The 24,784-nt window shown below is 40.7% G+C and overlaps 2 protein-coding genes across 2 annotated transcripts; both read left to right on the plus strand.

Moving 5' to 3' along the window:
• The first annotated feature begins 212 nt into the window (after positions 1 to 212).
• Positions 213 to 2,591, plus strand: LOC139446774 (uncharacterized). The gene is made up of 3 exons (XM_071228097.1): positions 213 to 527; positions 1,681 to 1,765; positions 2,341 to 2,591. Exons 1-3 carry the CDS (start codon positions 213 to 215, stop codon positions 2,589 to 2,591), a joined length of 651 nt encoding a protein of 216 aa, XP_071084198.1.
• A 13,781-nt stretch (positions 2,592 to 16,372) lies between these two features.
• LOC139446706 (prothrombin-like) lies at positions 16,373 to 21,625 on the plus strand. Its single transcript, XM_071227985.1, has 3 exons — positions 16,373 to 16,825; positions 19,888 to 19,972; positions 21,204 to 21,625. The coding sequence occupies exons 1-3, from the start codon at positions 16,511 to 16,513 to the stop codon at positions 21,455 to 21,457; spliced, it is 654 nt and encodes a 217-aa protein (XP_071084086.1). The 5' UTR covers positions 16,373 to 16,510; the 3' UTR covers positions 21,458 to 21,625.
• The last annotated feature ends 3,159 nt before the right edge of the window (positions 21,626 to 24,784 follow it).

A 24,784-nucleotide genomic window follows, 5' to 3' on the forward strand; every position in this document is an offset into this window, starting at 1 on the left:
ACTAGTGTATGGAACAAGTACTGGTTTTAAGGAAACTGTAATAAACTCAGCTTTCACGACATACGTGTGGAAAAGTCAGCGGCCTCTATTAAAGAAGGTGAGGAAGTGACCTGCCCAAGACACACTTATAGTCACAACTGCGTGAGTGGACATCGACGACCTTGTTTGATGGTATAACGTTATGAGGACATAAATCTGAAAAGAACTACAAAATGAAAAACCTTCTGACAACAATGTTGCTTGTGGCGCTGATGACAGGGTGTGGTCAAGTCACGGGGACATGCAGTCGAGGGGTTAACACCCCCGGGATCCTGGCTGGTAGTAGACTCGTGGGGTCAGGCTACCTCGTGCTCCAGACCCTCACCATACTGGACTGTGTGACGTCATGTTTGCAGCAGTCTCTCTGCGCCAGCTTGAACTTCAAGGCGGGACAATGCGAGCTCAACTACGACAACTCGACAACGGCTCCTTCTAGAATGGTGGCTGCCCCTGGTTGGAACCATGCAAGCGCGTCACATATGCCATCGGTAAGTAATGATAATGATTCAAATGATAAAAATGATAATCATGATAAAAATGAAAATTATATAAGTTGTAGAAGTATCATTCGTGTCGCTCCCGAGGGACGCATCAACCCCGTGTGATACTGCCACAACGAATTAATCTTACCGACATCTTATAATATGACATTGTATAAGAATTGGAATAAATTCAAAATTAGTTGAAAACAGCTGTTCGAGCGAGTTGAGGTTAACTTGTGCTTTGTCACGTGACTTTCATTGACTCGGAAAAGTGTGCGGCTTTGTGCTTCGAAGCAGGGTTTAAGGGATTTATTCTCCCTCTCAGAAATCAACTGCAGCCTGTCTTGTTTGTGGCGTGGTGTAAGGGATTTATTCTCCCGATAAGAAATCAACTGCAGCCTGTCTTGTTTGTGGCGTGGTGTAAGGGATTTATTCTCCCGATAAGAAATCAACTGCAGCCTGTCTTGTTTGTGGCGTGGTGTAAGGGATTTATTCTCCCGATAAGAAATCAACTGCAGCCTGTCTTGTTTGTGGCGTGGTGTAAGGGATTTATTCTCCCGATAAGAAATTGATTTCCCTTCAAGGCGGGATACATAGCATTTTATCAAGATCACGTGAACCAAGAAGATCTCATTCTAACATGGTATCCGTGAAGATCAGGGGTAGAATAGGTCTCCAGCAACCCATGCTTTCTGTAAAAGGTAACTATGCTTGTCGTAAATGGCGACTAACGGGATCCTGTGGTCGGATTCGCTGACTTGGTTGATGAATGTCATCGTATCCCAAATGCGCGGATCGATGCTTATGATTTCAATTACTGGATTGTCTGATCCAGACTTTTATTTACTGACCGCTGTCATATAGCTGGAATAAAACCCTGGAATTGTTTTTCTTAAATATGGTCAAATGTGTAATGGAAGGTATTCTTTTGATATGAATAAAACAAAAACATAATGCATTACCCGAATTTGACTTTGTGTAAAGGAAGGTTACTACTAAAAGGTTAGAACACATTTACATACAGTTTATCTGGTTGGACTACATTATTCACGCTATCACTTAGAACGTTAAAGAAACTATTTTATTTCTACTAACGGCAGCTAAAACAAAACAATGAAGGTATGACAAGGTCTGTGAATGTTGTTCCTCTTCTTTTCAGCGACTTGCCGGTATCTGTGGGTCCAGACCGTGTGGTGTGAACTACTCGTGCAGAGACAGGGGCGGGAGCTATGAATGTGAACAAGGTAAACTCCTGTATAAACATAAACATGCCAGCTATGACAGCAATATTAAGCACTCATCTAGCCTACTGTCACTAACATGTCGACATCCATTACTTATTTATTCATTCCGATAACTCGCGAAGCCCGGTCATTCCAGAGGTATGTGGGCGGTCGGGTAGCTAAGTGGTTAAAGCATTCGCTCGTCACGCCAACGACCCAAGTTCGATTTCCGACATGGGTACAATGTGTGAAGCCCATTTCTGGTGTCCCCCGCCGTGATATTACTGGAATATTGCTAAAAGCACATATACACATGTAGCTGTTTTTGTTTATTAATAATCGGGATATTTCGTGAATTTATGTCAATTGACGAGGACTATAGTTTCTGTTTCCTTCTTCTAAGAAACGTAGTAGGGAGATTTATTTCCTCGCTGGGTTCATTCCAAGATGATAATGATGATTTTAGAAGCGCTTCCGGTAGAACCGATTTCGCACTCGGTATCATTTGAGTGTCATAAAACAGATTTTACAATTTAAGATGGAGGAGGCGTCGATTTGCTAGGACATGATGATAAACTTCCTCTGCTTTTTTTCAGAGGAGTTATGCTTCACAAGATCGACACTCTATCTCGGAACCCTGAACATTACCAAAACTGGCCGGAAATGTCAGAGGTGGGACACTGACATCCCACACAATCGACTGTATTTCCCCCGGGGAATGTCAGCCGAGGACCCCGCCTTAGTTGACGAGAGCAACTACTGTCGGATGCCAGGCAATCCAGTGCCGTGGTGTTATACGGTGGACCCCAGCGTACGTTGGGAGGAGTGTAGCGTCCCTTCTTGTTGACTCAATGGGCACAGTTAGACGCCGCTTTTAGTTATGTTATATTTATTGTAATAAATGTATGTTCATATTGTATTCAGTACAACTCTTGTATGGTTGTATGTGTGTATGTATATATGGATTGATGTGTGTATGAATGGATATAGGTATGGTTGTATGTGTGTATGTATGGACTGATGTGTGAATGGATGGATATAGGTATGGTTGTATGTGTGTTTGTATATATGGATCGATATGTGTATGGATGGATATAGGTATGGATGTATGGTTGTATGTGTTTTAGTATATTTGGAATGAGTTTTGTTTGAACGGACATAGGTATGGATGGACCTGTGTATGTATAATACGGATTGATTTATGTTTGATGGATATAGGTATGTATGTAGGTTGGTATGTTAGTATGTATGCTGGTTATACATGTAGGTTAGTATACACGATGTTGTGTGTATATGGACGCATATGTGTATAGATGTATGACATGTATGAGATTGCAGTGAGTGTTTTGTATGAGATTGGTGCGAGGGTGTGGGTGTGGGTGTGGGTGTGGATGTGGGTGTAGTAATATACAAAGTTACAACAATTTTTTTTCTCTCTCTCTTTTTTTTATATTTTAATTGTACCATTATGTAATAAGTGTCTACTGTCCGGGTGCTGTTTTTTAATGTTTATATGTCCATATATTTTGTACTGCAGCATGTGACACTCTAATAAAACAATAATATTATCATTATTATTATTATTATTATTATTATTATTATTATTATTATTATTCTATATTCCATCAAAAGCATGGCGGAAATTAGGTGTGTGTGTGGGTGTGGGTGTGTGTTGGAGTAATTCTCTCCTGCATTGTGACGATAAAGATGAACGTTCAAATGTATGATGATAGACGGTTTATAGACATCATATGAACGCTCCAGCGTATGACGATAAACTGTTTTTAGACATCACATGAACGCTCAAGCGTATGATGATAGACGGATTTTAGACTTCATATGGACGCTCAATTGGATGACGATAGACGGTTTATAGACATCATAGAACGTTCAAGAGTGTGACGATAGACGGTTTTTAGACTTCATATGGACGCTCAAGTGTATGACGATAGACGGTTTATAGACATATGAACGCTCAAGAGTATGACGATAGACGGTTTTTAGACATCATATGAACGCTCAAGCGTATGACGACAGACGGTTTATAGACATATGAACACTCAAGAGTATGACGATAGACGGTTTTTAGACTTCATATGGACGCTCAAGCGTATGGCGACAGACGGTTTATAGACATATGAACACTCAAGCGTATGGCGATAGACGGTTTATAGACATCATATCATGAAGGCTCAAGAGTATGAAAGTAGCTGGTTTATAGACGCCATCTCGACGCTCAAGTGTATGGCAGTAGATGTCTTATGGGCGTTTGTTTGTCGCACTCAGCAATATCCCAGCTATATGACTGCGATCTGTAAATAATCGAGTCTGGACCAGACAATCGATCCAAGTCAGCGAGCCTGACCACCCTATCCCGTTAGTCGCCAGTTTCGACAAGCTCTTACGGCAGGCATGGGTTGCTGAAGACCTATTGTTACCCGGATCTTCACGGGGCTCAAGTGTGTGACCATAGACTGTTTGTAGACGACATGTGAAAACCCGAGTGTATGGCAAAAGACGTTTTTAGACTTCATATTGACGTTTAAGTGCATGACGATAGACGATTAATGGACTTCAATAGGCACAATCAAGGGTGTGACAAAAGCGATTTTTGTTTCATTCCCTTTGAGAGTCAGGTGCGGCAAATTGTAACAAACTACGGCAAATTGTAATACCAAGTGCGGTAAATTGTTATAACATCTCTCATTCCTTCAGATTCCAGTCATAATTCGAGTTCGAGTTTGTTGAAGTTTAACATGATCACTTTCAACCTTCACTGTGTTTACGGAAATAAAAAAAGCGATTTTGTTTCAATTTTTATCATTTCTGTTGAGAGGCAGATGCGGCAAATTGTAACAAACTGCGACAAATGAGAATTAAGAAGTTTGGAACCCTTTCGTCATTATTTTTATATATTAAAATGTAATGTAATGTAATTTAATGTAATTTGATGTGATGTATGGTAATGTATCGTATGTAGTATTTTATTGTTATGTGTCCATTTGCATTCTTTGCATTTGACAATCGACCATCATTTCGGAAAACGATATTTCTGCTCTTAGATTCCCCATTTATCAGAAAATAAACTTGTCCTGACAGACATTATAATGCTGTCACTGCTTTCAGGGCATACTCTGTTCTTTCTTTGAACTGCTAAATTTCTTCAGGTCATGCAGTGAACAATGTATTTATTGCAAATACTGAGACCACAATAGGGTTTTCTAGTATTTTCCGGAACAAATCATTTCTATAAAATCAGTATGCTGTGGAGGTCGTTGTGGGTTAATTTCTAGATTTGGTCAGTGGCAGCAGATGGCTGATGCGCTCGTAAAATATGCACCTGGAGTGTGATTTAGAGTTACCGCCCTTGTTGTTTTGTAAACAAACATAGCAATCGTGATATTACGAGAAGTTTCGTGAGGTGACAGCTTCTCGAAGGCTGGCTGTTCTCATATTAGATTGAGACGAGCGCAGTTCCATGCCTTTTCGACCTCTCTTGTATCTTATCTACTTGCCAAGTGTGGACGTCACCTTTCTGAGAACACCGTATTGCCGCCAGATCCAAGATTATTCCGGATTCAAGAACGCATCCTTTTATCCAAATTCATCGCATGCCCTGTTACTTATTTCTGCTGCAACTTCTTTGACCCATCGTTTTGCCTCTTGGGGCTGTAAGCCTAAAACTGTATGTTTTAAAATAATGTGTTAATCATTTATTGCTCTTTTGTGGTCATTTACTGATTTCACAATTTTTAATTTTGTATACAATGATTTCTGGGTCAACTTTTAATTTTTAATTTGAAAATAACCTAGTAACATAAGAACTATATGATTAGTAAGTCAAGGAATTACTTGATTAAGTTGCTAATTGTAGATGCAATATATCAGTATGGCTGCATCAATGCCATAGCGAACATCAATCTATCAATATCAATTGATACTTCCCGGCTTCCCGGCTTCCCGACTTCCCGCAACCACAGAAGCTATTGGCGATCTTTTTCAATTTATCTTCCCTTCACTAACCAAGCTAGCTATAGGTGCGCTGATCAGGACGGTCCAGCCTTAAACTGACAGCGCATGTGGTATGCGCAATACGAGCCGTAAATGTTACAATAACAACTATAGACAGTTAACCAGTACAACCTCGACCTCTATTCGCCTACACAATGATCTATCTATTGTCATGTCCGGAAAGTATTTTCAAAGCATGAGGTAGAATCAAGTAGACTTATCACTATTTCACCCAAGAGAAAATATTCCAACTTCAATTCAAGTACCGGTATTTTATATGTCACATAATGTTGTTCCATTCAATAGACTATATATAAGTTCATTTTTAAAGCCAAGAAAACAACATTTAACCAGCCGAAAATGCCACCTCAGTTTAAACTAGCTCAAAGAGACGACGAAGCATTACTTGTAGTCTAATTCCACAGTTGATGATGTATTTATATTGTGACATTTACAAATTCATTGTAATAAACATTGTTTATATATACCAGGAACAATATTTAAGGGAATCTGTGTCATCTTATCTATAGCTTTGTTGCACGAGACACATTTACTGAACTCGGATAGCAAACTCGGTAGGCAGGTTTTGGTTGTAAAACCGAATGCTGAAAGCCTTAGGGATTTTCCCGAGCTAAGGCTTTAACATGTTCAACCAAAACCCCGGAGTTGTATTTAAACTACATCGCCAAGTATACTCGCAGACAGTAAATGCCTTGTCCATGATCAACAACTTTTCATTATGACTCCCTTATATAATGCTGTCTTTCATTTACAATATTAGCAGAAATATATGTACATAAAGAGGTAGTGTCAAATACTAGTATACGTGAAGTCTTTAAGAGTGTAAACAAAAGTTTAACGTTCATGAATATCCAACTATGTGGACTCCTTCATCATTGACTGCCCTCTGGTCTCTGATGGGAAGGTCTCGGATATCTATATCTGATACGAACGTCCATGCAGTATCGGTGACAGCATGTCAAACACTTATATATGCCTCGAACTCGTGCGGGAGATGACACTCGCTGCGTATAACAAGTAACACGCAATTTCTGTGTTCATGAGGCTCCACTGTAAAATAAAATAAGGTGCATGTATTCCCGGAGCACATCCTCCCATTCATGACCCGTCACCGGAACAGAAAGATGTGGAAGAGCAAGAAGCAGACAAGTGTTGTGTCGGGAGCTGCGTCTTGACCAGCGATGCCGAACTTGTGAGAGACTGGTGGGAAGTCGATGATGTTCAGGTGACAAACAAGGAGAAAATGGAGATAACATCGCCCTTGTCATCGCGCCTACTAATCGTCTTGTTGGCAAGGTCTCGTATAACATGTTACAAAACAAATATAGACTTCATTGTAAAATCCTCGTCTTGTTGGCAAGGTCTCGTATAACCTGTAACAAAACAAATATATACTTCACTGTAAAATCCTAGACGTGTCATTACTGATCTACATGTAGTGCGTCATGAATGCTCGGATATCTGTAGTTTCTACACCATGTAGCTGATAGTGAGTGAGTGAGTATGGTTTTACGCAGCTTTTAGCAATATTCCAGCAATATCACGGCGGAAATGGGCTTCACACATTGTGCCTATGTGGGGAATCGAACCCGGGTCTTCGGCGTGACGAGCGAATGCTTTAACCACTTAGCTACCCGATCGCCCACATAGCTCTGGAATGACCGGGCGTCGCGAGTTATCGGAATGAATAAATAAGTAATGGATGTGGACCTGTTAGCGACAGTAGGCTAGATGAGTGCTTAATATTGATAGCTGACAACGAACGCTTTAACCACTAGGCTACCCCACCGCCCCTTGATTCAACCAATAAACAGGGTACCCAGAAAAAAACACATTTGTCGTCATAGATTTATCTCACAATGGCTAACTCAGTGTTGTCAAAAGGCGATGTATAAAGACAGCATACACCATAAGAACAAGTACATGTGGATGACTACCCATAACTGGTTGATTTACATGCATCCATTTTATTTAAATGTCAAGCACTCTATGTCAAGCACTCTTTGCATAGCTTTCTCGACAACCTTACCACGAATTAGCTCATTTTGAAATTTAAAATCATGAATGAATATACTGAGAGAAACTGATCTTTCATAAATTATCTATCATTCGTATCATATTGGCTGGCGCATATTTCTCTAGCAATGGCGCTTGACGGTTATTGTACGTCCGCTTCAGACATCTGTCGATACAGCCATTTTCTGCTGTAGCCTGCACGCCGGACGAATAGTGAGTGAGTGAGTGAGTACGGTTTTACGCCGCTTTTTTAGCAATATTCCAGCAATATCACGGCGGGGGACACCAGAAATGGGCTTCACACATTGTACCCATGTCGGGAATTGAACCCGGGTCTTCGGCGTGACGAGCGAACGCTTTAACCGCTAGGCTACCCGACCGCCCCCCGGACGAATAGCATGGGTCGACTTCGGTTGGAATTCGAGGCTTTTCTCGGGTGATCAGAAAATGGAAAAATCATTTGATTTTTACAATACTGACGATTATTTATGAAGTATCATATGTGACTATTCTGACGCATACAGTGTACGTATTTGTTGACAATCGGGTTGTTTCCGTGTGTCCTCAAATGATTAATGATCTCAGGGATTACTGGGAAGAGTAGCTCCCCCGTGCCCCTCACTTGTCTCAGGAGCCCATTAAAGTGGGAATCAGGTGGTTTCAACGTGACTATACTGAACAAAACAAATACTAGGATTGAGACAGGTACGTTGAAAAGTGATGTGTCTGAAACTGTAGACCCGTGTGGGCAATATACTTGTAACAGTGGTACAACTAGTGCAATATACTTGTAACAGTGGTACAACTAGTGCAATATACTTGTAATAGTGGCACAACTTGTGCAATATACTTGTAACAGTGGTATAACTAGTGCAATATACTTGTAACAGTGGTACAACTAGTGCAATATACTTGTAATAGTGGCACAACTAGTGCAATATACTTGTAACAGTGGTACAACCAGTGCAATATACTTGTAACAGTGGTACAACTAGTGCAATATACTTGTAACAGTGGTATAACTAGTGCAATATACTTGTAACAGTGGCACAACTTGTGCAATATACTTGTAACAGTGGTACAACCAGTTCAGTACAACTCTCAAAGTACTGTTGCACCATGTCAACATGTCTGGAACGAATGAATGAATTTCTTTATTTCCTCCAGAGTTAAATCCGAAGAGTTTACATAGGCAAATACAATATTTACAATACATCAATAAGATTCCTTGACTATATATTTCATGGAATCATGTTATACAGTGCTATGAATAAACAATTAACAATGCACATTTGGTGAGCAGTAAGGTATAAGTGTCTAGTAGATATACATAAGGTATTTCTTCAAATTCCATATAAAGTGGCAGAAAGACAGTATGATGCTTTGCCAAGTACCATAATTAGTTTCGTCAGTCAGGTCATGAACATCTGCACCGAGAAAGAATGAAAACATATCATCGTCGTCAAGCATATCTATTTTCAAATATACATCTACATCAAGTTTACCAATCATACATGAGCAGAAATTGTTTCAGTCGGGCATAAAAAAAATTCACAGTGCAAAATGATATGGCAATCACAGTTACATTCTTTCGACGCTTTTGCTCTATATCCGATGTTAATACATAGTTGCAGGGGTTGTCTTAAATGTGGATAGAGATACATTACATTATTAAAAAAACATGCATTTGTAACAGTTTATGAATTTTATGGTACCGTGAAAGATCTGGTCTCTGTGCTAGACTCTCTCCCCAGATGTACTGTTGATTCTCTGATAGACGTCTGATTACAAGAGCTCGCCAAGTTGATTTAGTTGGGAATGAACCACTATCAGTATAGAGAAGGATGTTGCATATGCCTACTTGACGGGTTATATTGACAATAGCGTTGGTAGCAATGTGAGGACAAAATAGATCTTTTGTTATTGAGTTGCAATCCTTATTACAGAGCCTTCCTAATAACTGAAATCTACATGTATCAATGTAGCAATTCATTGGCCACATTTCCAAGTTAGAAATAGACGAATTGGTTGGATGTCTTTTACCAAACCGTTGTATATGGTGAACAAGGTAGCTTTGTGTACATTCAACCATTTCAAGTTCTTTACCGTGTAAGGCTGGTAACAATTCACATCCATTAAAGCTTGTAAAATCATTCTTTTCCATATATTGACACATGCAACTGAGTGGAGATCGGAATCGTTAAGGCCGAGTGATCGTAATGGCTTAACACAATTTCTTGCTGTTGTGCAACACAGTCATTATCGATAGGCTATTTATATGTACAGTTATCGATTATAGAATGCAGATTTGTCAGCAATACATTTTAGCAGAAATATTTTAGGGACATGTGAAAGTTTGAAATTTGGCACTATGACGTCATATTTTCTGCGTCACAATAAGCTGTGTGACGTCATGATAGCGATGCGTGATGCAGAACTAAACCTTGCAATGCTGCTGGGTGCTTTTTGAGTGCTTCCTTCATGCTGGCTTTCGAAGTGGCATACGCGAGTAAACCATATTGATGTAAAAAATAATGTTCAAGAACATAAAGCGTCATTATTTGTTAAAATACTACTATAGTAGTATTGGTGATTCCTGTTTTGCTATATACGACTCATTTGAAACGATGGACTAAACCCAAGCTGCTTCAACCAATGTCTTCGCTAGCCCCAATGGAGATGCCACTGGAGCGTTCTTCGAGTAAAGTTTGGGCAGGGGTGGGCCAGTCGCCTCAGCACCGGAATACATCGTTGTGTAGAGTTGCGTCGTGGGTTCGAATACCGGTTCGCCAAGTTTATAATAAATTTAACAAACACGTGATAACTGACAAACTGTTTATCAGAATAACATTATACCACAGCACATGCATACAAGACTAGTTTCTTTGGCATAAGGGGATTTTCATGTTAATAATAACTACCACTATAACTATAACAATGAAACCTGTGGTTGAGCAGACACCAGACACAAATTACATGCCCAAGGATTGGGAGCAACTACCCGAATATAGTGCCGCATGTACAGTGAGTGAATATCACCGGAATGAGAAGCTGCTTGACTGAGCATCAGTCATTACTGACCCCAGTATGGGGCGCAGTCGAGTATATAACCCACGCTTCTGAGCATCAGAAACAGTATTTGGCAGCATGCAATTAACACATAAATATGTACACCAATGAATGATGGAGAGTTACGGCATGTACAGAATGATTGGTTAAGACAATATGAGTTGTACAAAAAGTTAATATATTTACAATTTAGTCATTAATGCAAAGTTTTGTTTAAAAACAAGTTGTAAAACATATTTGAGGATACTATATTTAGAAACAATTCATGAAACATAGTTTAGCATAACAATTTTATATATACAGTTTTAAAACACGGGCTATAAGCCACCAGTAACCAAAGCTAGGCCACCTCGCTTCCTGCATGATACAATGAATGATGGGGGGGGGGGGGGGGGGGGGGGGGGGGGGGGGCAGGGGGAGGGGGGGGGGGGGGGGCTACCCCAACATGAAAGAGATGGTTGGGAAATAACAATGACTAACATGTAGGACAACGCTATTAGTTCAGCGTGCATTAGTCCTGCTAACATATATGACTATCTACTCTGCATGCTACACATGGCATTTTGAGAGTGAACTGTGGTATTCTGGGACGTACGAATGTGTCGCCCCTAACCGTCTGAGGACCACCGTCCCATGATTTTGATCGGGTGGTCGGGTACCTGAGCTGCTGCTGCGGAGGTGGCAGCCTCAATCGGGAACGGGTGGCCGTTGAACTGTTGGTGACCCAGTCGGGTATGTTTTCTGGATTGTCAGCATCATACCCGTGCTCTTGGATTTCACCAATCAGGTAGATCACTTTTATCTAACATCAAGCAGACACTACCTACCTAACTGAAATACTGCGGCTTCTAAACTCACTCACTAACTCACATCGCACGTGGCGCAGTCACAAACTGGTCAGTCTTCTGGCTATGGTGTACACAACAAACCACTCGCCAAGACGGGCAAAGGGAAGTTTCATGCCGTTGCATTGCATATGGAGGTATAAAACAAAGTAAGGCCTCATTTTGTTTTTCCAATTCAAACTGTGGTATATTTCAAGTGGTTAATTATCAAAAAAATATTATTTCACTATCAGTTGAGTAAAGTACTATTGTCATATGGCAGTGTAATTTATCTTAAACAATGATTGTAACTGTATTAAATTGTTTCTGTTGGGACCCACCAGATGTTCATTGCTTTGCAATGATCAATGGTTCGTTGTCAATGGAATGTAGCAATATTTAATGTAAGCAATGGTGAGGGAGTTATTATATTTAGAGGGAGTAATTATCTGTAAACTTCCTGAATAGCATGGATAGATGTCGAGCGTGATAGAAACATGTTTAATATTCTGTGATGTTCTAGTGACACTGGACTGCACTGTGTTGTAAGTGGAGCGGGCGCGTGACTGTCTCATCACATTTCATCTCACAATTCTTCTGATATTACATCAAGACCAACTTATATATATGATATCTTCAGCCCAACTAAACAGTGAACCTGATTTCTTCAAAGAGAAAGAGTACTTTTAAGTTATTTCATTCAAGAACAAATTACAATATGATAAAGATGAAAGTGTCACAGTTATTGCTATATTTTGATGCGCAGTACATTTCCATTGTTAGAGGCAGATGGGTAACAGAGTATATTCGTCTGATCGTATGTGTGTAGTCAATGTCTCTCTAACTAGCTGCATTGTGTTAGTGGTGATGTAAACATTTATATTCAGCGAACAACTGGTAATATATACATTAAACTACGTCCACTAGATGTATATATGCTGTATATATTCTTATAACGAACAATAGAGGGGTCATTCTTGATTTTGACACAAAGGTAACCAAATCGTTCAGAACCATTAGTATCGTTGATTTTCATTATCAACAGTAAGTTCTCAACTTTTGCTTTAATGCCGTATATGACTGTGATCAGATTTGGAGTGCGTCAACCACAACGTGATGGAAGCCTAATGGCCATCGACATGCTTCAAACTGGTAGTTCTCAAAGAAAGGTAAGAATTTACTAATTAACGGTATATGTGCGGTTAGATTATGAATCTAGGATATACTGGGATATACTATCTAGGATTCACCATACAAGGCTCACTTACACAACGCAAAATCGTTTGCCTTAATTCACACGTGTAAACATATTTGGATCTATAATTTGAAGACAACACCGCTCGGTAAGATATATATGAGCTGTATTCCCCTTTAAAGCGTCTTGTCAACACATCAAAGGTCGAGAAGGTTTGAGAAGTGTTTGTTAAAACAAGTATGAATTTCTTGGTAGATAAGGGGAAAATACTTCATTGTAATATGGGGAACTCAAAATCCTATAAACTTACTTATATGTATAACCTTACAGCTAAGGCACTTGATAGTGGTAAACAAGTTAGAGCAGTGTTTTCTTAAATTAGTCAGCTTGGAAAGCAAGGTTTAATTCAATTCTGTTTTCAAGAAAAAGATCTGAATCTGCCTATTCTGACCTTTTAATGAATAATATTAAAGTAACATCCGTTTATTCACACAAGCATACTCGGTGATGGTCAGTGGCAAATTCATATCAGCGATAGTGTTTCTAAAGTAAACGCGGTGATTAATTATTCAAGAAGTTTAAAATATCGCCTACAAAGAGGTAGTCTTCAAATATAATATACCTATATTATCTCACGTGTATTTGATTATTGTGATTATATTTGAAATAACTGTACAAAGAATAAAGAACCTCTCGTGGAAAACATCTAGATGCGCTTATATCCATACGTTATTCATATTATACGAAGAAACTGGTTATACATCGTTACGTAATCGTCGACAATATCATAAAATGTGTCTGTTTCACAAGAATGTTTATTAAGAAAACGCCATCACATCTGTCAGACGTAATTCTTCTGAACGTATCTACTACATCAACATATGATACGAGGTCACCTTTAACATACTCCAAAACCCTCTTTGCCAAACTGAATTATAGAAAACAAAATTTGGCTTGGAATAGGTTTAACAATCAATATCGTTGTTTGGAATCTTTCACAGAATGTAGAAATTCACAACGTATGTTTGTCATCAATAATTCAGTAAAAAATGCATTCAGCATATTCCATCTCTCCACGTTTAACAACAGTATAACAGTATAACAGTGTAGGATCGATTAACCTGCCTTGAAGCAGACTTCTGGTGTGAATTTGTAGCTTTGGGTAAATCACTATCGTTACAGACATAAAGAGCAACATGTAATAAGAATACCTACAAAGACAATATCTAAATGTATTCTTTGCCTTTCTATGGAGGGGGGATTTGACTTTCTTTCTCATATCTGATCGTAGATAAAGGTTGTCAGGGGGACTTACTTTTGCCAGGCTTCCCATTTGAACGTTTCTGAAGATAGGGTTCTTTCATGTCAGAATGGTAACTTGGTGCAAAAGGTCATGCAGTATTCCGTCCTGCATATGCTTGTTCAACGCATGGTTGGAACAACATAGTATTTCCCCTTACCAACAACACCGTTTTCCACAGGTGCACTTGCTTTGAGTGATGGTTTGTGCTATGTGACATGAAGTGAGCAGGTGAAAGATGTTGTTTGTAATCATAGAAATTATCAGCTCTTATTGCTTTTGTCAGGACTAAATTCAATGAACTAAGAACTAAATCAAGCCTTTGACATTTCACGGACCTGTTGTCGTGCTCTGATAGTCACGTTCAATGTCTTTCTATACTGAACAACAAAAGTTTCTGTGACATTGAATAAGATTTAATGCAAAGTTATTTTTTTTACCAAATCTGGAACAATTTCGGTTTGCAACAGATAAAAGACTCCTGTAAGTGTTCAAATGGTTTAATTTGCCATACTGACTTCAGAAAATGCATGATTTCATAAAAAAAAAACATGGACATGCCAAAATGTCAATTTACAAATCAATAACGTGTGTGTCCACCTCTGGTTGCGATGCAAGCAACACATATTCGTCTCATGGAATGGACCAGGCGTCGCACAAAGTCCTGTTGGATATCTGTCTATATCTGTTGGAGCATGTTTCGAATTTCCTGTAGTGTCTGTGGAACACGTGGTTGAGGTCGAAGGCGCCGATCCATCTCATCCCACATGTGATCGATTGGTGAGAGATCAGGGGAGCGAGCCGGCCAGGGAATGACATTCACGTCGTTTTGTTGAAGAGAGTCCTGAACAAGTCGAGGAATATGAGGCCGGGCGTTGTCATGTTGAAAAATAATGCCTGGGCCATGACGACGCAAAAACAGTAGAGCAACAGGGCCAATGATCTCGTCGCGGTAGTGCTGTCAATTGAGATTTCCCTCTACCACTATCAAACGGGTCCTCTGTCTTGCTGTAATCCCACCCAATACCATAACGCTACCGTACCGCCCCCGAAACGATCTTCTTCCATGACACAATGATTGACGTAACGTTCACATCGACGTCGGTGTTTGCTGAGGTGAAAACGAGAGTCGTCAGTGAATAGAACTTGTCCCCACTGCATGGCCGTCCAGCGTAGACGCTGTCTGCGCCACTGTTGACGTGCTTGACGGTGATTTCCTGCCAAAATGGGACGTCTGGCGGGTCTTCTGACGACAAACCCTTCACATCTGAGGCGACGATGTACGGTTTGTGAAGATATTCGTCGAAGACCATGGATGCTTCTTGCAGTCACTGTTGTTAGCAGGAATCGATTTCGTAGGTGTGTTGTTCGAATCCAGTTGTCTTGTCGATTATTGGTTACGCGTGGCCTGCCACTCCGAGGATGGTCTCTGACTGCATTCGTCTGTTGCCAAAGTTGCCATAAACACCAAATGGTGTTTCTGTGGACGTTAAATTGTATTGCAACATCATGTTGACTCGATCCTGCTTCAAGCATACCAATGGTTCGCAGACGCTCATTTTCGGACAGGCGTGGCATTTCGTAATGTTGAATAACTGCGTAACTTTGTTGTTTTTCTGAGTGGTTGTCAACACGATGATAAACAATGCATATGGAATCCCGTTAACGCACATGATTTTTTTCCCATTCTTGGTTAGTGAGAGGTCAACTTTTGCATGGAATGCATGCTTTTCTGCAGCAGTTGCGTTTTTGTGACTTGATTCCATACTTGTTTGGAAAATACACTAACGTATTGGTGTCACAGGAACTTTTGTTGTTGAGTATATCATCGATGCCAGTTTCCAAGCATGAACTTAGTTCAATAATCAAATGCACTATGGTCTGAGTTAGACTGTGCTTCATAACTATTTTATGGTAGTCTTGAATACGCACAGGACAAAAGAAGACGATCAATGATCTCGAGTGCTCTGCGTCTTGTAAGAGACAGACACAACTCAGTGCTCTTTGTTTCAACCATGCAGAAAGCCTTGGGGGCAACACGCATGCATAATGTTTGGAGTGATATTTTAATTCAATGACGTGTTGTCAAACTAATCAATTTCACAACATAGTGATGTTGTAATAACAAGTGTGTTGAACCTAACAAGAATGTTTTTTAAGGACACTGTATTAAACTCAGCTTTCAAGGCATACGTGTGGAAAAGTCAGCGGCCGCTATTCAAAGAGGTCACGAAGTGGTCAATCCAAGACACACATACAGTCACAACTGTGGGAGTGGACATCGACGGCCTTCGTTGATGGTATAATTAATCTGAAAAACAAAATACAAAATGAAAACTTCTCTAATAACAATGTTGCTTGTGGAGCTGATGACAGTGCGTGGTCAAGTCACGGGGACATGCAGTCGAGGGGTTAACACCCCCGGGATCCTGGCTGGCAGTAGACTCGTGGGGTCAGTCTACCTCGTGCTTCAGACCCTCACCCTACAGGACTGTGTGACGTCATGTTTGCAGCAGTCTCGCTGCGTCAGCTTGAACTTCAAGGCGGGACAATGCGAGCTCAACTACGACAACTCGACAACGGCTCCTTCTGGAATGGTGTCTGCCTCTGGATGGAACCATGCAAGCGCGTCGTATATGCCATCGGTAAGTAATGACAATGATATATATGATATATATGATAAGCATGATAATAATGAAAACAATACAAGTTGTAGAGGTATCATTCCTGTAACTAACGAGGGACGCATAAGGCCACATGTACGTCGAGTGACACTGCGTCGAATTTATCTGACCGACAAGTTTGAATATGACATTGTAAAGGAATTAAAAAAAATTCAAAATTGATTAGAAAACAGCTGTTCGACTGAGCTGAGGTTGACCCGGACAAATCGAGAGGCTTTTTACTTCGAAGCGGGGTACAAGGGACTTATTCCCCCTCTCAAAAATCCACGTGCAGCCTGTCTTGTTCATCATTCTGACATGGTACCCGTGAAGACCCGGGGTAGAATAGGTACTTCAGCAACCCATGCTTGCCGTCAGAGGCGACTACGCTTGTGGTAAGACCCGCTTACTTGGATGGATTGTCTGATCCTGACCTGATTATTTTCCATTTTGCTGGAATATTATTGAGTGCGGAGATAAACCACAAGCAAACAAACATTCTGACATGGAGGTATGATAACACGTGTCCCCAAATTCATTGTCAATTCCTAATTCACTCCAGGTGTGTGTGTGTATGTGTGCGTGCGTGCGTGCGTGCGTGTGTGTGTGTGTGTGTGTGTGTGTGTGTGTGTGTGTGTGTGTGTATGGGGGCAGGGGGTTCAGATCAACATATCACCAGTATGGTACAGATCCACATGTCACCAGTATGCTACAGATCCACATGCCACCAGTATGGTACAGTTCCACATGTCACCAGTGTGCTACAGATCCACATCTCACCAGTATGGTACAGATCCTCATGTCACCAGTATGCTACAGATCGCCAGTATGGTACAGATCCACATGGCAACAGCATGGTACAGATCGCCAGTATGGTACAGATCCACATGTCAACAGCATGGTACAGATCGCCAGTATGGTACAGATCCACATGTCAACAGCATGGTACAGATCGCCAGTATGGTACAGATCCACATTTCAACAGTATGCTACAGATCACCAGTATGCTACAGATCCACATGTCAACAGCATGGTACAGATCCACATGTCAACAGCATGGTACAGATCCACATGTCAACAGCATGGTACAGATCCACATGTCAACAGCATGGTACAGATCCACATGTCAACAGTATGGTACAGATCCACATGTCAACAGTATGCTACAGATCCACATGTCAACAGCATGGTACAGATCCACATGTCAACAGCATGGTACAGATCCACATGTCAACAGCATGGTACAGTTCCACATGTCACCAGTATTGTACAGATCCAAATGCCACCAGTATTGTACAGATCCACATGTCACCAGTATCGTACAGATCCACATGTCACCAGTACTGTACAGATCCAAATGCCACCAGTATTGTACAGATCCACATGTCACCAGTATTGTACAGATCCACATGTCACCAGTACTGTACAGATCCAAATGCCACCAGTATTGTACAGTTCCACATGTCGACAGCATGGTACGGGTCCACATGTAAACAGCATGGTACGGGTCCTAAGTATATATTGAAGTCATGTGCCAGGGTATGTAGCTACAATAGAGAGATGTGAAAAGACTAATTCCAGCCGAAACCACCTTCGTGATTAAAGACGATAATTGTTAGTTAACTGTGAGGGCAGTTATTTCAAATTCACATATGAATGTCATTGATGTTTTGGTAACATTTGCATTTTCTGTACTTTTTACAACACCAAATGCTATGGAGTTGCTAGATTGTGACAAATGGGCTGTTTTCCCTGGTTTAATGATTGATAGGGTTAAACACTCATTGTCAGAGTCTCTCTTTAAGTTTTAGCATTCGACCTTTTTCAATTATAATTGTAATTCTCTCCTACTTCATCGTGTCCTTAACCTAAAAGTGGGATGGGATTCAGTTTCATCACGGTGTGTCAGTTTGATGTGGGAGTTTGACGGGGAGCCCGCTCCTTGTATTGTTATGGCTCATGTGTGTTAAATGTTTAATTGCCTTGGGTGGGTTTTTTGTTACCTTTTAGGTCGTAACGAAATTCCCATTTGGTCCTTTATTGTAAATAAAACATATTCTTAAAGTAAAACCTCTGCACCATCTCATGATGGTTTTATTCATGTTAGTTCAAATGCTAATCGGTAACAATTTATTAAAGTTTGTGAACAAACACACTCAATAGCCATGGCTGGCCGCTCGTAGTGAAATGTTCCCTGGTGGGAAGGTGCCTACTTCGACGTCAGCGTCCTACCTGTAAAAAGCCTACTGCTACATATATCCTTCGTCGGACCCTGACGCCAGAACATATGCCGGAATCGCTGTCCACAGAGAGAGAGAGAGAGAGACAGACAGACAGACAGACAGACAGACAGACAGACAGACAGAGACTTACTTACAGAGAGAGACACGCATACGCACTGAGAAAGAGAGAGAGAGACATGCACACACAGAGAGAGACACGCACACAGAGAGAACAAGGAAGATAGAGAAAGACACACACACAAACACGGGAACACTGAGATTATCATTAACGCACGTGAAACGGATGTTCTCCTTAATCATCACCTGAATCAGTCGGTGTTTTCGCAAGTCAATAATTCAGAACACAACATTTGGTGCAATATCTCCACAATTACCCTTAATTAACTTAACCCCTGAATGATAATATACTCTAATATACTCAGAAATTGACATACTCGCGTGTTATCCATGGGGTGGCTCCGCCTTGTGTCACGGTAAACCACAGGAGGAACCTACCTCTTTGTTAACTCTAAAACCCTGGAACTGCTATTTTTAATCATGGTCACATGTGTAATGGACCGTATACTTTGGCTATGAATAAAACATAAACATAATGCAATTTTCCCTTGTGTGTAAGGGGGTTATTACCAGAAGGCTAGGACTCAGAGGCCCGTCATTAAGTACATACACTTTATCTCGTTTGACAACACTATTCACGCCGTCACTTAGAACGTTAAAGAAAAGATTTAATTTCTCACAACATCCCCAAAACTTAAACAATGAAGGTATGACAAAGCCTGTGAATGTTGATCTTCATTTCAGAGACTTGTCGGTATTTGTGGGCCCAGGCCGTGTGGCGTGGACGAAACATGTAGAGACAGGGGTGGGAGCTATGAATGTGAACAAGGTAACTTGTCCTCCTGTATACATAAACCATGCCAAATGTCACTAACATGTCCATATCCATTTCTTATATAACATGCTATCAAAAGTCGGGCAGTTTTATGAACTGTTGCCTCTGTATTCCAAGCCTGTGCCGTGATAGTCATGGTGTACACACTCTCAATAAAACTATCATCTGGTATCGCCCGATGGTGATCCTGGTGGTCAGTTACGAAGGGTCAGCTTGTGTGCCGATGGTGATCCTGGTTGTCAGTTACGAAGGGTCAGCTTGTGTGCCGATGGTGATCCTGGTGGTCAGTTACGATGGGTCAGCTTGCGTGCCGATGGTGATCCTGGTGGTCAGTTTCGAAGGGTCGGCTTGTGCGCCGAGGGTGATCCTGGTGGTCAGTTTCGAAGGGTCGGCTTGTGTGCCGATGGTGATCCTGGTGGTCAGTTTCGAAGGGTCGGCTTGTGAGACGATGGTGATCCTGGTGGTAGTCTCTGACCACACTGACCAGTGCCCATGTTCGACGTAGTAGGGATGTGGTGTTCCAGGGATATAAGGCCCCGTTAGGGTCCCTGGGTAGACCACAGTGTCCGGTGTGTGACGTAACATCCGGTTAATAATATTCCGGTAAGGTTCTTGGATTTAGCTGATTGTGTTTCATCGTGCGTCAAAGAAAATTCGTTCATTCTGTCATAGTGACAATTCATTTATTCAGATAGCTCACAAAGCCCTGTTTTCCAGAGCTAGATGTTGACTCTTGATTGATTGACTGGTTAAATACTCTATAACTCTCTTGAACGAACATCTGCATGTATATTTTGAAATGAAAGATTTCTCAGTTTGATTTTAGATATTGCTAGCCATAAACATCATCTTTGAGTCTTGATCACGTGGTTTACAATCCGCGTAAGGGTTGTTAGTCAGGTTCGAACATTGCACAACACTGCGGACTGCGGTTTTAGAACACATGCAGCTGTTGTTCTATATTAATAATCGGGATATTTCGTGATTCTTTTGACGTGACGACGACTGTAGTTCCTGTTTTCTACTTTTAAGAAGCCAAGTAGGGAGATTTATTTACTCTCGGGGGTCATTTCATGATGATGAGGATGATGATGAGGATGTTGGAGATTTTACAAGCGCTTCCGGTGGACTTGATTTTGTACTCGGTATTCTTTTAGCGATTTCAGATGGAGGAGGCGTCGATTTGCCAGGACATACTGATGGACTTGATCTTTTGTTTTTTCAGAGGAGTTATGCTACATAAGATCGACGCTCTATCCCGGAACCCTGAACATAACCAAAACCGGCCGGACATGTCAGAGTTGGGACACTGACACTCCACACGAACGTCGGGACTATCCCATGGGGATGTCACGCGGGGACCCCGCCCTAGTTGACGAGAGCAACTACTGTCGGGTGAGCCCTTACACCGCGGTGCCGTGGTGTTATACGCTTGACCCCAGCGTTCGCTGGGAGAAATGTAGTGTCCCGTTCTGTTGAGTACATTTTTACGCAGATTTTAGGAATACTCCAGCAAGTTCGTGGTGGGGAACATCAGTCTTGGGGGGTAAGGGGTTTGGGACTGCACATCACGAATGAAGGCATAGTAGCTTCACGCACAGTATCAATATATGAAGCCAAACCAGGCATGAACTAACGAACATTGACATTGACGTGATATGGACACTCAAGTGTATGACATATTCAGTAGGCGGTTTGACGGATGATTACTTGATTGTCTACATCCCACTTTCATATAGCTGGGCTGTTGCTGAGTGCGATGTTAACAACGCAACGAACAAAACAAACAAACACTAATTAAATAGCTTGAGTTTGGCTGTATGTGGTGCGAGAGTGGGGGTGATGAGGTTCTGGGTTCACACCTTGCCCAGCTGGTCCGAAAGCTCGGGCATCCAGATGACTCCAAAGGATGATCATCAAGTCAGTTGTAACATGTATCTTTCACAATTAACAATAATGAGCGCATCAGTTCGTTTCTGGAATATTCGAAAAACATTGACATTCAATGAAAAGAGGTCGAAGACTGTAATGGGCCAGGGCAGTAGGACGTTGGGATGTCCGTGATTGGCAGAGAATCTCGTTTAAAACGAACACACTTATAACGAACTGACGGATATAACGAACTTTATTTTTGGTCACGGCCATTTGCTGTATAGATGTTGTATATATGCTTATAACGAACTACGGTTATAACGAACTAAAATTAGAGTTCGTTATAACCGTAGTTTACTGTAATCCCTGAAGTCATGAAAAACATGATGGAACTGTACATGCGTTTTGTGTAAACTGGATTTAAATTGAGGAAAGGCTTCAATATTCCTTTGCTGAAAGGCTAGTATATTCCACCATTTACTATGGGATGCACTGTTAGAAGCTAAACACAAACCTGAGCACGTGTCTTTCCCATAACTTTAACGCGTCCAGAGACCGAAAAATGTTTAAGTCTTAAACATTGTCAGCGTTGTTTTTCAAATCTAAACATGTTTAGGATCTTTGTGTCGTCAAAGTTCTAAACACGTTTAGATAAAACTTTTATTACGTTTGGGATTTCAACACATTTCTTAGCGCGTTTACGAGTAAACGAGTCTGTGTTCGATACCTTTACACATTTGCAGTGTAGTCTCAACGAGAATTCGCATATCTTTGTTTCTTTCGTTTTCTCCTACGCTTCGATACTGATCAAATCAATATGACCAATTACGTGTTTTCATTCTCAAAAAAGCATTTGTTCGATACGTTTCTATTTATGTTTGATAAGAGGAATTGCTTTTGTTTTCCTTGGATTATAAGGACATGAAGCAGTCATCGGAAGATGAAATGGACAATGTTTCTGTCAATACGGAGACTAAAGTGTGTTTAGATATCCAGTTTTGTCTGTACAAATTATTTGTACAGTGTTTTAATTCATCATGTCTTTTCTCAACTGAAACTCTGTAGGTAGTGTACCGCAACCTATTGGGATCGAGAAAATCAATGTGAGCCCTTCATTTGCTAAAAGGTAAGCGTTTCGGATGAATGATATAAATTATTAATGGTAATACAACAGTAAATGTTTACCAAACAAACCATCATTGGAGATCACACAGACGTTATTGACGTCTTGTAGCTGGGATGTATTCCTCGTACAAACCACGATCACCTCAACTCAGAGTTGTGTTGATTGCATCATATTCACGCCATTGTACAAGGGGCTTCGATGATGGCTACTTCATTCAGTGTAGATAAATATGTCCTCAGCTTTAGATGTGGGTTTTTTTTGCCTTTCGTATTTCGGAATAGCTACTAAGGTAAAGTCATGGGCAAAAGAAGGTATACACTTTTAAATTGATTTTTCCCCAAAAATTATCAAAGTGGGCAAAATTGTATAAGGCTTGAAACAGTTGCCCCAAAACTGCAAAGTCAATCTCTAAAACGAAACATATTGGCCGTAAAGATGCACGTGCCAAAGGTGGCCAGAAGTCAACAATTAGCTTTTCCAGGTATTCGTAAAATTGCACGTGCTGAATTTGTATAAAAAGGCGATGAAGCGTTGCTAAGACATCACATGTAATACAAAAACACCAAAGATATGCCACGATTAGCTGCGGAACGGCGTTAGGACACCGTATCAGTCGACGCACGGTGCTAGGGCGTCTTCGTGACGCAGGTATTAGAGCTCGCCGTCCCTTCCGTGGGATGGCATTGACCCGGGAACATCGACATCGAAGACTGTAATGGGCCAGGACAGAAGGGCGTTGGCATGTCCGTGATTGGCAGAGAGTCTATGACGAAAACAGGTTTCAGCTGTTTCACAATGATGGTAGAGCTCGAGTACACATGTACATCAGTTTTCAAAACACAGTAGCTTTATCTCCATTCTACCATGACGACAACAACGCTTTGAAGACGGTGCTCTCTTGTAACGCGTAGCAACACAGGGTACAAAGATCCGCAATCTTAGAACATTCCGAAAAGTGGTCACAGGCATTTATATTAAGACAGACTAGCAGTTATATATGTAACACGTATAGTCTTGAGTAGTTCAAAATAAGTGTTCAAAACACATAGTTGTTCAAAAAGAAGTTGACGTTAGGGGTTACGTGAGAGAAAAGCGCATGCGCAGATGGTCAGTCTTTAACGGAAAATGTTTGTATCCTTTGTACCCAGGGGATGGGAGGGTGGGCACGTAACCCCTAAGTATACAAATATCTCGATGGAATCAAGCTCAACTCTCGATGCGTAAATCATGGGATGAACATCGAAATCTTGCCAGTGAAATGCGGTATTTCTTTATACTTACATAAGACAGATACTGTTCAGTGTATATATGAGTTTTCAACATTCTATAATATAAAACATTATTTGCAGATAAATATTTTTTAGCCTCTGTTGAAAAGAATTGGTAAATACGCTTTTATATTGTACAAATTGATCATACCAAACATTTCCAAAACCACTTTTAAATAACAGTTTTCTCACAAGAGTTACCCAATTGGTCTTTCCATTCGTATCGTATAACATCATCATATTGTATCATTTCTAATGGTATCTCGATGAATTCATTTTAAGGAGTTTCAGTCAGTACTTTATAACTTTCAGCTGTGAATATATAAATAGAGGAAATCTACCACATTCTCCCTAAACCATTGGGCTAGATGTGTTGGGTTTTACACCATGAAAGTCTTACATGCAAATAAGTGGACCTTTTCGATATCATTCAATTGTTTTAATCCCCATATTTCAGCACCGTAAAGTAAAATTGGGTTAATTTTAACACCAAAGATCTTAAAGAATGACTTGTCCAAGGATATGTATAGTCTTCAATAT

This window comes from Haliotis cracherodii, unplaced genomic scaffold (assembly GCF_022045235.1).
Source record: "Haliotis cracherodii isolate W230 unplaced genomic scaffold, xgHalCrac1.p SCAF_6, whole genome shotgun sequence".
Classification (NCBI taxonomy): Eukaryota; Metazoa; Mollusca; class Gastropoda; order Lepetellida; family Haliotidae; genus Haliotis; species Haliotis cracherodii.